This window comes from Osmerus mordax, chromosome 23 (assembly GCF_038355195.1).
Source record: "Osmerus mordax isolate fOsmMor3 chromosome 23, fOsmMor3.pri, whole genome shotgun sequence".
NCBI classification, from domain to species: Eukaryota; Metazoa; Chordata; class Actinopteri; order Osmeriformes; family Osmeridae; genus Osmerus; species Osmerus mordax.
The window spans coordinates 969,292-986,356 of record NC_090072.1 but is presented as its reverse complement, the minus strand read 5'-3'; the positions used below and the strand labels follow the sequence as shown (position 1 = coordinate 986,356).

Below are 17,065 nucleotides of genomic sequence, written 5' to 3'. Positions count from 1 at the left end.
GGCATTTTTAGCTCTTTTCATTTAAAACATGTCGTTTTGTTCAGCTCTCAAGTCTTCTCACGGTGTGTTTCAGGTGTTGCCTATAACAACCAATCTGAAATCTAAGAAACCAAACCTAGTAATCTGCCTAGCGCTTGTCGTTTTTCTTTCTGTGTTCACACTTTTCTGCTCTTTTAGAAAGTTAAGAATTTCCTCGTCGCTGTTGATGTCTTCATTGTCATCTGGATAGTAAAACTCCTCGATATCGCTCATCTTGAAGATGACATCAGAGGGCAATAAGTATCAGTATCAGACCGCAGACCGGCGAGGAGGTCAATACGCAGCTGGCATGACTACCCATTAGCCAATCAGAACACTGGTACTGTCGTTGCCATATAATAATACAGTATACTACAATAATCTAGGAGGGGTTACAATGCCCTCACACACACACGTGTACACACCTATACACGCATGCACACACACACAGTGTGCTGTTGTTCACTGATGTTCCCTCAGTGTTCTGTGTGTTCTAGAACACTGTTCCGTGTGTTCTAGAACACTCCCACGCCTGTCGCCAGAGCCACTGTTGTCCCGGAGACCGTCGCCCTCTCCCTGCTCCAATCTCTTCTAACTGACCTGAGTTTAACACACACTCACACACATTCACTCACACACAAATACACTATCTAACACACACACACACACGTAACACTTCCTGTTAATCCTCAAAGTTCTGTCTTCTGATTAGTCAGGATAACCTTTGTCTGCATTAACCTGCTTTTGATTGGACACTACTACAGAAGGAGTATGTCACCCTAGAGGGTGGAAGCCTGGTGGTGACAGCCAAGTAGTGTGTGTGTGTCCTTCTGTGTGTGTGAGAGTGTGTCTGTGTGTGAGTGTGTCTGTGTGTGAGTGTGTCTGTGTGTGTGAGAGTGTGTCTGTGTGTGAGTGTGTCTGTGTGTGAGTGTGTCTGTGTGTGTGAGAGTGTGTCTGTGTGTGTCCTTCTGTGTGTGTGAGAGTGTGTCTGTGTGTGTCCTTCTGTGTGTGTGAGAGTGTGTCTGTGTGTGTGAGAGTGTGTCTGTGTGTCTGTGTGTGTGAGTGTGTGTGAGTGTGTCTGTGTGTGTGAGAGTGTGTCTGTGTGTGTCTGTGTGTGAGTGTGTCTGTGTGTCTGTGTGTGTGAGAGTGTGTCTGTGTGTGAGTGTGTCTGTGTGAGAGTGTGTCTGTGTGTGAGTGTGTGTCCTTCTGTGTGTGTGAGAGTGTGTCTGTGTGTGAGTGTGTGTGAGAGTGTGTCTGTGTGTGAGTGTGTCTGTGTGTGTGTGTGTGTGAGTGTGTCTGTGTGTCTGTGTGTGTGAGAGTGTGTCTGTGTGTGTCTGTGTGTGAGTGTGTCTGTGTGTCTGTGTGAGAGTGTGTCTGTGTGTGAGTGTGTGTCCTTCTGTGTGTGTGAGAGTGTGTCTGTGTGTGAGTGTGTGTGAGAGTGTGTCTGTGTGTGAGTGTGTCCTTCTGTGTGTGTGAGAGTGTGTCTGTGTGTGAGTGTGTCCTTCTGTGTGTGTGAGAGTGTGTCTGTGTGTGTGTGTGTGTGTCTGTGTGTGTGTGTGTGAGAGTGTGTCTGTGTGTGAGTGTGTCTGTGTGTCTGTGTGTGTGAGAGTGTGTCTGTGTGTGAGTGTGTCTGTGTGTCTGTGTGTGTGAGAGTGTGTCTGTGTGTGAGTGTGTCTGTGTGTCTGTGTGTGTGAGAGTGTGTCTGTGTGTGAGTGTGTCTGTGTGTGTAAGTGTGTGTGAGAGTGTGTCTGTGTGTCTGTGTGTGAGTGTGTCTGTGTGTGTAAGTGTGTGAGCGTGACTTTGTATCTCTTTCTGAAATATCACATCCCTTGTGATAAATGCCTGGAGACAGGATATGACATATCTCTCCCTCCTCCTTATTCCGTCCATCCTCTTCTCCTCCCTGCAGATAAGACGCTCATTTGTCTGTCTGTATAGAGAACACACGCAACATACACACACACTTACCCACAAACAGACATGCACACACACACACACCAGAATAACAGACTGCTGTCCTATGAATCCTTATTTGATGGTTGTTAATTAGAGAGAGCCTGCCAGACTGGCCAGGAGCTGGAAGTTATGCTGCTGTTACAAGGTCTGCACGGGGTCACACGCATTCATCACACACACACACACACACATGCTGTACAAATACACACATACAAGTACACACACATCCATCACACACACACGTCACAAACCCAGCTCTAAAGCTGTGAACAGGTGGGGAGCTACACACACCAACACACACACACATCAACACACACACCCACACACACATCAACACACGCTACAGTATGCTGGTGTTACTGTAAGCAGGTATTGATTGCACATCACCCCAGGAACCACATATTCTGCTGACAAACATTCCTGAGATATTGAACGGCCTCCGTGTGACAGTGTGTGTTCTGGTGTGTGTGTGTCGTCATCGCTCAGTGAGTTAATGTGTGTGTGTGTTCAATTAATGTGTGTGAGGGTTGTTCTGGTGTGTGTGTGTGTGTGTGTGTAACTCTGTGTCCAAGACTGAGGGTGTGAGTGTGTAGCAGAGGAGGAGAGAGGGGAGGAGAGCGTCAAAGTGTAGCCGGAGGGAAGGATGGGGGGGAGAGGGGTGTACGGGAAGGAGGGGAATGATGGGGGGATGGAGGGATGAGAGAGAAGAGATGGACAAACGAGTACATAAAAGAGGTGTACCTCTTTCTCCAGCCCTCTGCCAGCTCACAGTCTTGCCTGGGCCCGGGATGAGATCATCTTAGATGGAACCCCCCCGCACCCAGATCTCTCCTCTTCCTCTCCTCTGCTCTTCCTCTCCTCTGCTCTTCCTCTCCTCTGCTCTTCCTCTCCTCTTCCTCTCCTCTGCTCTTCCTCTCCTCTGCTCTTCCTCTCCTCTCCAGTTCTAAATAATACCTGGGGGGGGGGCAGTTCTGGGCCCCACCCCCCTACCCTGGGCCCGGGACAACAAGCCCGTTTGTCCCCCCCATCGGCAGGCCTGCCTCTGGGTAGAGAGATGGAGGAGAGGAGGGAAAGAAGATTATTGATGCTCCTCACACTAACACACACACACACTCTGACACACTTTCATTTACTGCGTGGCACCTTCTGCATGACTTGACCTTCACAATCTGTCTTTTTTACTCCTCTCACACACACTCTCACACTCACTCTCACACACACACTCACTTTCATGCACACACAGTTTATTTTCAGAGGAATGCTGGATGAATGATACTGCAGCACATGGCCTCACGGCTACTTGAGAGGCTTGACCACACACACACAGTTTAGTCTCAGGTCTAATGTTCCTTTGCAACTACTTAAGTTGGAAATGTGCTTTCCACTGGCTCTGCCAACTGTGCTCACACACACACACACACACAATAACCTCCTTTTTTCCGCCCTTTGGTCTCACTTGTGAAACATTTCACTAGATGAGGAGAGGTGGAAAGGAGAGAAGAGAGGAGGGGAGAGATGAGGGGAGATGAGGGGAGAGGAGAAGAGGAGGGTGAAGAGATGAGGGGAGAGGAGAAGAGGAGAGAGAAGAGATGAGGGGAGAGGAGAAGAGGAGGAGAGGAGAGAGAAGAGATGAGGGGAGAGGAGAAGAGGAGGAGAAGAGAGGATTGGAGAGGGGAGGGGAGAGAGTCTCTCTCCCTTTCTCCTCGCCTCACAACATCCCCTCCCTAACAAACCAGTAGATACAGACACAGAGAGAGACACACAGAGAGAGAGAGAGAGACAGAGAGAGGGACAGAGAGAGGGACAAAGATAGAGGCACAGAGAGAGGGACAGAGAGAGAGACAGAGAGGGACAGAGAGAGGGACAGAGAGAGACAGAGGGACGGAGAGAGGGACAGAGAGAGGGACAGAGAGAGGGACAGAGAGAGACAGAGAGAGGGACAGAGAGAGAGACAGACAAATGGACAGAGAGAGGGACAGAGAGAGACAGAGAGAGGGACAGAGAGAGAGACAGAGGGACAGAGAGAGACAGAGGGACGGAGAGAGACAGAGGGACAGAGAGAGGGACAGAGAGAGACAGAGAGAGGGACAGAGAGACAGAGAGAGAGACAGGGACAGAGAGAGAGACGGACAGAGAGAGAGACAGGGACAGAGGGACAGAGAGAGAGACAGAGACAGGGGGACAGAGAGAGAGACAGAGAGAGGGACAGAGACAGAGAGAGAGACAGGGACAGAGAGAGAGACAGACAGAGGGACAGAGAGAGAGACAGGGACAGAGAGGGACAGAGAGAGAGACAGAGAGAGGGACAGAGAGAGGGACAGAGAGAGAGACAGATGGACAGAGAGGGACAGAGAGGGGGACAGAGAGACAGACAGATGGACAGAGAGAGAGACAGAGACAGGGGGACAGAGAGAGACAGAGAGAGGGACAGAGACAGAGACAGAGAGGGACAGAGAGAGAGACAGACAGAGGGACAGAGAGAGAGACAGGGACAGAGAGGGACAGAGAGAGAGACAGAGAGAGGGACAGAGAGAGGGACAGAGAGAGACAGAGAGGGGGACAGAGAGAGACAGACAGATGGACAGAGAGACAGAGTGCCTCCTCCCACAGAGAGCAGCACTGTGTTCCAGGATGTTCATCCTTCTGCATGACTGAGGTGGTGTGTGAGTGTGAGCGTGTGTGAGCGTGTGTGATGGGGGTGGCTGGTTAGACTACAGATGTGTGTCACAGTGTCATGAACAATTCAGGACCCATCTGGAAATAGAGAGGAAGAGAGACAGGGGAGAGGAGGGGAGACAGGGGAGAGGAGGGGAGACAGGGGAGAGGAGGGGAGACAGGGGAGAGAGAGAAAAGAGTAAGTGAGACTGATGTGATGATGATGTAATGAAAAAGTGAATGAAAGAGAGACATGGGGGATGGAGGATGAGAGTGAAAGAGGGGGAGAGAAAGGAGGAGAGAAGGCAGAGAGGAGAGGAGGGGGGAAGCAGGACAGGCCTCTTCCTCAACACGCTCACACACGCTCACACACACACACACATGCTCACACACACACACACATGCTCACACACACACACGCTCACACACACATGCTCACACACACACAATGTTCCCTTGGCAGGATAATAAATGACTGTCTCTTAATCTTTATACGAGTCCCTAAATTGCTCTCTGCTTCTCTATCCAATAGAACATCACTCATATACACAGACACACAAACACATAAATAAGCTGTTTGCTCTCACACACACAGCCATGTACACACACACACACAGCCATGTACACACACACAGCCATGTACACACACACACAGCCATGTACACACACAGCCATGTACACACACACAGCCATGTACACACACACACAGCCATGTACACACACACACACACAGCCATGTACACACACACACACAGCCATGTACACACACACACACACAGCCATGTACACACACACACACACACAGTCATGTACACACACACACAGCCATGTACACACACACACAGCCATGTACACACACACACACACACAGCCATGTACACACACACACAGCCATGCCATACTCCACCCCCTCACACACACACCAGATATACCAAATTCTCCTCCACTGTCTAGTGTGGGGGTCCTCCACTGCCCAGTGTGGGGGTCTTCCACTGTCTAGTGTGGGGGTCTTCCACTGTCTAGTGTGGGGGTCTTCCACTGTCTAGTGTGGGGGTCCTCCACTGCCCAGTGTGAGGGGCCTCCACTGCCCAGTGTGGGGGTCCTCCACTGCCCAGTGTGGGGGTCCTCCCCGGCCCAGTGTGGGGGTCTTCCACTGCCCAGTGTGGGGGTCCTCCACTGCCCAGTGTGAGGGGCCTCCACTGCCCAGTGTGGGGGTCCTCCACTGCCCAGTGTGGGGGTCCTCCCCGGCCCAGTGTGGGGGTCTTCCACTGCCCAGTGTGGGGGTCCTCCACTGTCCAGTGTGGGGGTCCTCCACTGCCCAGTGTGAGGGGCCTCCACTGCCCAGTGTGGGGGTCTTCCACTGCCCAGTGTGGGGGTCCTCCACTGTCTAGTGTGGGGGTCGTCCTGGGTACAAGACTCACACAGGCCTGTAATCCAGCTCTTCTCTTCTCCCTCCCTCTCCACCCCCCTCTCCTCCTCCTCCCTCTCTCTTCCTCTCCCTCCCTCTCTCCTCTCCACCTCCCTCTCTCTTCTCCTCTCCACCTCCCTCTCTCTTCCTCTCCCTCTCTCTTCTCCTCCTGTGTATTGATAACAGTCTTACACCAGTCTGTATTCCTGGTATTTATTCAACATGATCAACAGTTAAAATGTTCCACATGAACAAGGAGAAAGAGGGGGTCTACAGTACCAGCTGAAACACAACAGAGTGTGTGTGTGTTATATTTGGGAGTATGCATGTATGTGTGTGTGTATTTCATGTTTGTGTGTCACAGTTGTGTGTGTGTGTGTGTGTGTGTGTCATATTGATGTGTCTGCACTAACAAATATGAGAGTGGCAGGTCCAACACAGACTGATAACTCAACTAAACCCAAACACAGAAAAACAAAACATCAAACATTTTTTTCTTTCTTTTAAACCAGCGGCGTTGCCGCGACAACCCGGCCAAGGAAGTGGTAAACTTGTAAACAAGACGATATGTGTGTGTTTGTGGCAAAAACAATAACAACAATAAATAAATATAATTGAGAAAGAACATGACAGTTGATCGTTCCAGATCTGGAACTAATCTGTTCCCAGCTGCTGTGTCTGAGCAGAGAAGCATGGAATTCAATATCAAAAAAGAAAATATAAAATAATGAAAAACATCTTCTCTGTTATGAATCACATCTATCACTAGTGCATTTAAAACTGTAAAAACATCTAAATATAGAAATAATACATATTTATAGAATTTTTTTTTAATCTATATTTAAATATGTGTGTGTCGGTGTACGTTTGCTGACTAAATGAGTAATCTTTTCAGTTTTTTTTTATACATTTGATTCTAATATACTTTGTATCCTGATTTAAATATCCATACGATCCAATCTCCAGGGAATATCTTATTTAATAAATAATACGCTCTGAATAATTAATGTCTTTGTAATTACACTACACAAAGAATCTCACATCTGTTTGTAATTATATTGATATTCACAAAGGGTCTGTTTATTGTAATGATATTGATAATTAAGATATTAATATTGAATAAGGGATTTCTTTATAAATATATATTGATATTCCTAAGGGGTTTATTTTTGTTTATATGCACAAAGAATTTTTGTATAATCATATTGGCGTTTTGGCTGTGTGTTGAAAGGCATTTTAGGTTCACAAGGAAGAGATAATTAAATAAAATGGATCTGTTTAAATCACGCAGCTAACCAGCACTGAACCACAGTAACAAAACCGTACCTGTGTCAGAACCACACCTGGGTTCACGTATACAAGTACTCAAATGAAGGCGTTGCCGTTTCAGCTTAAACTGCTTTCTCTACCATCTTGTAGCGATAAGCCTTGTACATTCAAAACTATGTCTTGTGATTGTGTGTGTGTTTGTGAACCTCAAGCTGAAAAGAACCTAGAACGTCAACAGAACCAAGAACAAGCAGGTTCAGAACTCCAAACCTCACTGGTTCTAAAGAAACAGAACCAGAACTAAAATATACAACAACATTTTCTCCCTCCCTCCTCCTCTCTCTCCTCCTCTCCTCCCTCTCGTCCTCTCTCCCTCCCTCCTCCCTCTCGTCCTCTCTTCCTTCCTCCTCCTCCCTCTCGTCCTCTCTTCCTTCCTCCTCCTCCCTCTCGTCCTCTCTTCCTTCCTCCACCTCTCTACAGGTGTTTCTCGGTCAGGAAACCTGGAGGTTTTAACCAGAAACTTAGTACTGATCAGAGACACACACACCAAATACACACACTCCTACTAAACACACACATCAAACACACTAAACTAAACAAACACACTCCTACCAAACACAATCACTTAACGATAACTAATCACTTACTCACACACTCCCCCCCCCCCCTCTCCTCCCTCCCTCACTCCTCTCCCTCCCCCCCCCTCTCTCCTCCTTCACTCCTCTCCCTACCCTCCATCTCTCTCCCCCGCCCCACCCCCCTCACCTAGGGGGTCAGAAGAAGACGGAGGGCTGGTTGGGGAGGTAGATCCTCTGGAGGGGGCTGGTGGGCAGCGGGGGGGAGAGGGGGCAGGGGAAGGCCCTGCAGCTGTATGACAGCAGCCCAGCAGCAGGAGGAGACAAGCTACTGGGAGAACCCCCGCTTAGGATGGAGCAGTCTGCAGTCACACACACACACACAATTGAAGAATTTAAGAAAAGTGTGTGCTTCAGAGTGTGTGTGTGTGTCACCCAGTTTCCAGAGATCATTCTGTGTGTGTGTGTGTGTGTGTGTGTGCGTGCCCACCCAAGCTCCAGAGAGCGTTCTGTGCTGCCAGCTCCTTGGCGTCCTCCACACAGGAACACAGCTTATCAGGCAGGAAACTGCTCCTGGAGATCACCACCTGCACACACACACAGAGACACACACACACACACACACACACAGAGACACACAAGGAGACACACACACACACACACACCGAGACACACACACACACACAGAGACACACACAGAGACACACACACACACACACACACGTAAACAGCTTTAATGATCATGGAGCAGAAGGTTTTTCTGGAGTTTAGACAGTGAGGACCAGCCATGCATGTAGGACCAGGTTATCACCAGGCCAACAGGCTCCACACACACCTTGTAGATGAGCAGGGTCTTGTGGTGCGGCCCGGGGCAGGACAGCAGGAGGTACTCTGGGGCGCTCCACGAGTTCTGGAGGCAGCAGAGCTCCAGGAGGGAGACGGCCGAGGCCAGCTGCCCGGGCCGCAGGCTCTGCAGGGAGGCCGGGGAGAGAGGAGCGCCCGGGACCAGGGGGTACACACACCTCTCCCCCCCCAAGCCTCCCCCGTCTCCCCCCGCAGACAGCCCCAGCAGGAAGGGGGAGCCCAGGCGAGGGGGGAGGGAGCGCATGTTCTCTATTCCCCCTCCTCCGACTCCCCCCATCCCTCCATCTTCTCGGGGGAGGAACATAAACCCTCCTCCTCCTCCCCCACCTCCCCCTCCTCCCATGTCTCCTCCTCCCCCCCTCCTCCCGCCCCTCCCCCCCTCACGACAGACGGGCTTGGCCAGCGTCACCTCCACAGCCGCTCCGTCGATCAGCGCTCCGTTCATGCGCTGCAGCGCGGCCAGGGCGTCGTCGCGGGAATGGAAGTGGACGAAGGCGTAGTCGGTGAGCTTCTTGACGCGCTCCACGGCGCCGGGGCGGAGCCGGGAGAACTCGCGACGCAGGGCGTCCTCCGTGGTGGACAGCATCAGGTTGCGGACGTAGAGGACGCGCACCTGCTGCATGGTGTCCTCGTCCACGTCTCGCTCAGGCTCCGCCCAGTCCACCTGGATGGTGCTGCCCCACAGCTGGAACGTACCTGCACACACACACACACAGGAAACACACACACACACAGGAGACACACACACACAGGAAACACACACACACACACACAGGAGACACACACACACATACACAGGAACCACACACATCCAGACCGTTGTGTGCTTCAGATGTGCTGTGCTGCCCTCTACAGGATACAGAGGTAGTGAAACATCTGATGGTTACTGGGACCAAACCTTCCTGCTTAAGTGTGAATGTCGACTCTGTGGTGTGTGTGTGTGTGTGCGTACGTGCGTGCGTGTGTGCGCGCGTGTGTGTGAGTGCGTGTGTGTGTGTACCTGGTATGAGCTTCCTGCGGGCCATAGCAGCAGCCTTGTGAGACTCGTACTCTATGAAGGCAAAGCCTCTGTTCTTAGTCTTGTCTGTAGCGCTGGGATACACTATCACGTCTACTACGCCCTCTGTCACCTGCACACACACACACACACACACACACACACACACACAGGAGAGGGGACACACACACAGGAGGGGACACACAGGAGCACACACACACACAAACACCACAGTGGTAATTTAGCACACCAGTAAACCCATCTTTACAGCTGACTGAAAATAATCATGAGAAAATACACACTAACACGGAATAAGCCTCCTCCTATGTGTGTGTGCGTGTATGGTGTATGTGTGTGTGTATGGTGTATGTGTGTGTGTATGGTGTATGTGTGTGTGTATGGTGTGTGTGTGTGTGTATGGTGTGTGTGTGCGTGTATGGTGTGTGTGTGTGTGTGTGTGTATGGTGTATGTGTGTGTGTATGGTGTGTGTGTGCGTGTATGGTGTGTGTGTGTGGTGTGTGTGTGTGTATGGTGTGTGTGTATGGTGTATGTGTGTGTGTATGGTGTGTGTGTGCGTGTATGGTGTGTGTGTGTGGTGTGTGTGTGTGTGTGTGTGTGTATGGTGTGTGTGTATGGTGTGTGTGTATGGTGTGTGCGTGTGTATGGTGTGTGCGTGTGTATGGTGTATGTGTGTGTATGGTGTATGTGTGTGTGTGTGTGTGTATGGTGTGTGCGTGTGTATGGTGTGTGCGTGTGTATGGTGTGTGCGTGTGTGTATGGTGTGTGTGTGTATGGTGTGTGTGTGTGTGTGTATGGTGTATGTGTGTGTGTGTGTATGGTGTGTGCGTGTGTATGGTGTGTGCGTGTGTATGGTGTGTGCGTGTGTATGGTGTATGTGTGTGTGTGTGTATGGTGTATGTGTGTGTGTGTATGGTGTGTGCGTGTGTATGGTGTGTGCGTGTGTATGGTGTGTGCGTGTGTGTATGGTGTGTGTGTATGGTGTGTGTGCGTGTGTATGGTGTGTGCGTGTGTATGGTGTGTGCGTGTGTGTATGGTGTGTGTGTGTATGGTGTGTGTGTGTGTATGGTGTGTGTGTATGGTGTATGTGTGTGTGTGTGTATGGTGTATGTGTGTGTATGGTGTGTGCGTGTGTATGGTGTGTGCGTGTGTATGGTGTGTGCGTGTGTGTATGGTGTGTGCGTGTGTATGGTGTGTGCGTGTGTATGGTGTGTGCGTGTGTGTATGGTGTGTGTGTGTGTATGGTGTGGGTGTGTATGGTGTGTGTGTGTGCGTCACCTTGCTCATCTCCTCCAGTATGTCCTCCTTCCTCTTGTCCTTGGGGATGGAGCCGATGAAGAGCCTGCAGTTGTCCAGACTCACACACACCCCCACAAACTTCCCCGGGCGGATCTCATGGTTATCCAGCATCTGGATGGCTCTCTGGGCTGCCTCTCTGGGGGGAGAAGGGGAGAGGGAGGTTACCTGGGGAGGGAGGGAGGTTGTGTTTGGGAGGGTGTACAGCCTACCTGGTGGAGTACAGTCTACCTGGTGGAGTACAGTCTACCTGGTGGAGTACAGTCTACCTGGTGGAGTACAGTCTACCTGGTGGAGTACAGTCTACCTGGTGGAGTACAGTCTACCTGGTGGTGTACAGCCTACCTGGTGGAGTACAGCCTACCTGGTGGTGTACAGTCTACCTGGTGGTGTCCAGTCTACCTGGTGGTGTCCAGTCTACCTGGTGGTGTACAGTCTACCTGGTGGTGTCCAGTCTACCTGGTGGTGTACACCGTACCTGGTGGAGTACAGCCTACCTGGTGGTGTACAGTCTACCTGGTGGTGTACAGTCTACCTGGTGGTGTACAGCCTACCTGGTGGAGTACAGCCTACCTGGTGGTGTACAGTCTACCTGGTGGTGTACAGCCTACCTGGTGGTGTCCAGTCTACCTGGTGGTGTACAGTCTACCTGGTGGTGTACACCGTACCTGGTGGAGTACAGCCTACCTGGTGGTGTACAGTCTACCTGGTGGTGTCCAGTCTACCTGGTGGTGTCCAGTCTACCTGGTGGTGTACAGCCTACCTGGTGGTGTCCAGTCTACCTGGTGGTGTCCAGTCTACCTGGTGGTGTACAGTCTACCTGGTGGAGTACAGCCTACCTGGTGGTGTCCAGTCTACCTGGTGGTGTACAGCCTACCTGGTGGTGTCCAGTCTACCTGGTGGTGTACAGTCTACCTGGTGGTGTACAGTCTACCTGGTGGAGTACAGCCTACCTGGTGGTGTCCAGTCTACCTGGTGGTGTCCAGTCTACCTGGTGGTGTCCAGCCTACCTGGTGGTGTACGGCCTACCTGGTGGTGTCCAGTCTACCTGGTGGTGTCCAGTCTACCTGGTGGTGTCCAGCCTACCTGGTGGTGTACGGCCTACCTGGTGGTGTACATAACGAAGGCGTAGCCCCGGTTCTCTCCGCTGAACTCCATCATGAGCCTGAACTCGTAGATTCTGCCGGCTCTCTCGAACACCGGCACCAGCTCATCCTCATACATGTCCCTGGGGATCTTCCCCACAAACACCTCACAGCCCCGGGGGGGCGGGGGCCCCTCCCAGCCTGGGGGGGGGGGGGAGGGGAAAGAGAAGAGGGGAGTGGGGAGGGGTGGTAGAATAAATTATTTTTATGGGAAATATTGAGCACACTTTCCTAAACTCCTGGGGCCTGGCGTGTTACACGGTACACACGTGGCCTATCACACTTCCAGTTAACCATGTCACACACGTCTGTACAAGTGTAAAACTACAGGATCATCCAGCAGGAAAAGTAGGCTACAACCATGGTTCCAACACACACACACACACACCTGGTGGGGGTCCGCCAAACTTCCTCTGGCCGTTCTCCTGGACCATGCTGTAGCCGGTTTTCTCCATGAGCGCGAGCAGAGCCGCTTCGTTCGGACTGTCAGTTCCGCCGTCTTCGTGCATCAGCGCGCTGCAAGCGTCTCCGTTCATTATCCTCCTCCACGGTTAGCTCGCTAGCTACTTACCGGCTGTCGTGACAGAGACGAATTTAAGCTCCTTTTCTTCATTATCGTTGGTTAGCTAGAGAGCTCGTTTACTTTTACAAACAGTATGTGAGGAATTTATAGAGATAACAGACTTTTCGGTGATAAATGACGAGTGTTAGTTAAAGGAGAATTAGCCAGCTAGCTAGTGTTATCTCAGGCTAGCTAGCTCTAGCTAGCTGCTACCCTACCGGAGTTACTGCAGCTAAAGACCGGAGAGGAACCAACGGTAATATAACGGTAGAATATAAAACGATTTCTAGCACACTTTAGTCACTTACCAACCGTGGTCTTTTACTATTTTAATAAAATTGCAAATTTCCAATAGATAACTGTCAGACTTTCAGGTTATTTATCTAAACTTAAGAGGACAAAACTCTTCGCTATAAATTCTCCTCACTAATGTAGACTTGGGTCATACGACACCCCGTTTTCAGCCAATCAGCGCCTGTTTTCCAGTCATAAAGGCGGGATATTCCAGAAATTATTTTTATTCAGCCCATTACACAATTTATTCACTTTTTAGTTTATTTTTCTGTTTTGATCAAAATTACACTGACTTTAATGTTAACATTAAACAATTTCACCTTTACATGCAGGTCGAAATGCACACATTGGCTGAGTTAATTATATACAGAAAAAAAAAGAAAAAAAAGAATCAAGGTGCATAGTTCTAACAATAGGCCTCAATAGGAGTGAAGGATTTAGCCTACCATGAGACTAGGTCTACAATGTCCTTGTGAAGAACAACTCTCCACGAAAAAAATATTAGATCACAAAACAGTTCATTAACCGTTCTATACACTAACCGTTTACTCCCGTATTATTATTATTTTCCACCCTGTTCTTTCCAACACCCGTTGGTCCGTTACCGTTCGGTATAGGCCTAGTTCCTAAACGGCCATCCAGACGTTGATGGAGACGAAGAAGATGGCGAAGGCCGAGAACAGGGACACCGCGTCCAGGTAGACCATCAGGAACAGCCCGAGGGCTGCACTCATGTAGGCGCTCGCCCGCCTCAAAAGGTATTTTCGCGCCGTTAAGCAGAACTAGGTAAAAAGGAAGGAAAAACATGCTTCTTCTGAGAATAAATTATGCCAAAAACTACCAAGGCGGTTGGCTTTAAATGACAGAGCTTGTTAAAGTTGTGAACGGTTGGACGTTTCTGAACACTAAGGGGCAGCATTCCTCTACCCCGTCATTTCACAGGCATCCAACAACTTTATCTCACTTCTACTCAACAAGTTTGTTTATTCTGTAACACCCCCGAGTAGGACTAATATAGCTACCAGTGAGATCTAGCCTCGCCTCACTGCCTTAAAGCTTTAATTCAGTGAACATGTAAATAGGTTACCATGTATTTTGTCAAAATGTAGCCTACCACGTAACCATGCAAAACACGTTTCCACGATATGGTCTCTAAGCCGTTTGCTCTAATATGTTTTGTAACAGAGCTTACTCCATACTAACAATAGCTCCCGTGTTTGCTAAGCTAGCGGTAGATAAATCCTTTTATTCAGGTTCTCCTAGTGTAGCAGCCGAATAACAGCTGAGATTAACGGTGTGACAACAACCTCAAAGTGCCTGTATGTGTGTGCGGGTGCGGGTGTGTGTAGAGTATTTGTACTTGGTTACTTCCCATCTCTGGTGTACCTGAGCGCTCTGGAAGCTCATGCTGCTAGCATAGCGACAGTACATGGCGTAGTGTTCACAGTTCCACCACAGCAGGCTGAAGTTTGCTAGACCCAGGAGCTTCTCTGCTCTGCGAGCCACCTCCTCTCCCTGTAGGGGGGGCCGGCTAACCAGCTACACACACACATATACACACACATCGTGAGTTTGAATGTGTGTTTGTAAGTAAATGTTTGATGTGTATGTGTGTATCCCACCTTGTCTGTGCGGTTGACGATGATCTCTGATCCATAAGCAAAGTCCTCCACCTTGTCCATCCTGACACTCGCCACCTGAGAGAGCACAGACAGGACCACAGACAGACAGACAGACAGACAGACAGACAGACAGACAGACAGACAGACAGACAGGAAGACAGACATGTCATCAGATAGACAAATTGGCAGGCGGGTAACCAGATACCTTATAGACAGGTATACAGACCAGAGAGAGACCCTTCAGAGTGAGAGAGAGAGACAGGTCCCTCAGACAGACACGTAGAGAGAGACAGGTCCCTCAGACAGACAGGTAGAAAGAGACAGGTCTCTCAGACAGGTAGAGAGAGAGAAAGAGACAGGTCTCTCAGACAGACAGACAGACAGGTAGAGAGAGAGACAGGTCCCTCAGACAGACAGGTAGAGAGAGAGAGAGACAGGTCCCTCAGACAGACACGTAGAGAGACAGGTCCTTCAGACAGACAGGTAGAGAGAGAGAGACAGGTCCCTCAGACAGACAGGTAGAGAGAGAGAGACAAGTCCCTCAGACAGACACGTAGAGAGACAGGTCCCTCAGACAGACACATAGAGAGAGAGACAGGTCCCTCAGACAGACAGGTAGAGAGAGAGAGACAGGTCCCTCAGTCCCCTCACCTTAGCCAGTATCCCCAGCAGGAACCTGGTGTTGGTGACGGTCTGAGCGATGGCGTACAGGTCGTCAGACACGACAGGCAGGATGTCTGGTACCAGATGTGCCACCCTGCCCCCCCCCAGGTACACCCCGTAGTGGGTGAACACAGCCCGGGACACCTCCAGCACGTCCCCACGATCAAACCCAGTGCACCCTCGCTCGCTCCTAGCCCTGCTCTCTCTCTCCTTCCCGCTCTCTCTCTCCTTCCCGCTCTCTCTCTCCTTCCCGCTCTCTCTATCCTTCCCGCTCTCTCTATCCTCTCTCTTGTCGTCCGTCCGGGGCGCGATAAAGAGGAGTCCGAGGAAGTAGAGAGGGAACATGGTGCGGAGAGGAGGAGGAGAGGAAGACTGGAGGAGAGGGTAAGGTAATGAAGAAGAGAGGGTGGAATAGTAGAGGGGAGGATAGATGAAGAGGACTGGAGAAGAGGTGGAGAGGACCGGAGGAGAGGAGAGTGGTCTGGTAGGTCCAGCCTCTAGGCTCTTATAGCAGAGCTTGGCTGGGGATTAGAGTGTAAGGACTGACCTGGGATCAGATCAGAGGTTAGGTGCCACCATGGTGCGCTACGGAGAATGCCTAGGTACCTCCTAGTCCTGGATCTGTTTTAAACTCTTAGATGGATTAGAAAGGTCTGGATTCCTTTCCTACATATTTTCTTACAGAGGGAGGGAGAGCACAAGAGAGGACAAGGAAGGGAGGGAGGGAGGGGGAGGGAGTGAGGGAGGGGGAGAGAGAGAGGGAGGGAGAGAGAGGGAGAGAAAGTGTGTGTAAAGGTGTGAGTCACATGCATCAGTGCGTGTGTGTTTTGTCATGCATCTGTTTGTGAATGTGTCAGCGTGTGTGTCAGTGTGTGTGTGTCAGCGTGTGTGTCGGTGTGTGTGTGTGTCTGTCTGTAACAGATTGTATAAGTAAATGAGCTGAATATTCATCTGTTTCACAATCTAGTAATCAAACCGACCTTACACAACCCCACTCTGTTCTGTAAGCTATACTGTGAGTGTGTGTTTGAAAGCCTGTGTTGGGGCTGGTAGCCACAGTGACCTTACAACACCCCACTCTGTACTCTAACTACTGTGTGTATATACGTGTGTGTGAGCGTGTGTGTATATGTGTGTGTGTGCCTACAGTGAGTTATAGACAGTAGGTAAACAGAGAGTAGATGTCAGGTGTGACTTGGAATCTGAAAGTTTCAGTAACGCACACAATCACACACACACTCTCTCACGCACACACTCTTCTGGGACAGTGACTCCTTCATAGCTTCTGATGTCAGTTATATTTCAGTCGCCTGTATTGGCCACACACACCTAGTCTCTCTGTAACACACACACACACTCTATAAAACACACACACACATTGAGCACCATCTGCTGGTGAGAATCTGTAACTTGTACCTCTTTTATTTACATACTAATATACAATGGATGCGTGAGACAATGCCAAAAATAGATTCTGTACAAAAGCATTTTTACAGTTCAAACACTTTCCCCTCCAACAGACCACACACCTTACACACACACCTTACACACACACACACACACACTTGGGGGAGACAGGACGTTCCTCTCAAACGGAATCCCTCTGCGGAACTTGAAGGCCATTCTAGAACCTTCCGGATGGGTGAGTAGCTGGACTGCAGATCCATGAGGAGGGAGGGAGGAGGATGGAGGGATGAGGAGGGAAGGTCGAGGAGGGAGGAG

At 50.2% G+C, this 17,065-nt stretch overlaps 2 protein-coding genes across 2 annotated transcripts; both read right to left on the bottom strand.

The window, feature by feature from the left end:
* Positions 1 to 8,079: 8,079 nt before the first annotated feature.
* Positions 8,080 to 12,681, bottom strand: rbm46 (RNA binding motif protein 46). The gene is made up of 8 exons (XM_067261976.1): positions 12,591 to 12,681; positions 12,163 to 12,343; positions 11,040 to 11,196; positions 9,746 to 9,875; positions 8,971 to 9,441; positions 8,717 to 8,919; positions 8,372 to 8,468; positions 8,080 to 8,243 (listed from the first exon to the last, which is right to left on the bottom strand). The coding sequence occupies exons 1-8, from the start codon at positions 12,655 to 12,657 to the stop codon at positions 8,080 to 8,082; spliced, it is 1,470 nt and encodes a 489-aa protein (XP_067118077.1). The 5' UTR covers positions 12,658 to 12,681.
* A 1,003-nt stretch (positions 12,682 to 13,684) lies between these two features.
* On the bottom strand, positions 13,685 to 15,688 carry lratb.2 (lecithin retinol acyltransferase b, tandem duplicate 2). Its single transcript, XM_067261411.1, has 4 exons — positions 15,332 to 15,688; positions 14,681 to 14,755; positions 14,445 to 14,597; positions 13,685 to 13,840 (listed from the first exon to the last, which is right to left on the bottom strand). Exons 1-4 carry the CDS (start codon positions 15,686 to 15,688, stop codon positions 13,685 to 13,687), a joined length of 741 nt encoding a protein of 246 aa, XP_067117512.1.
* Between the last annotated feature and the right edge of the window lie 1,377 nt (positions 15,689 to 17,065).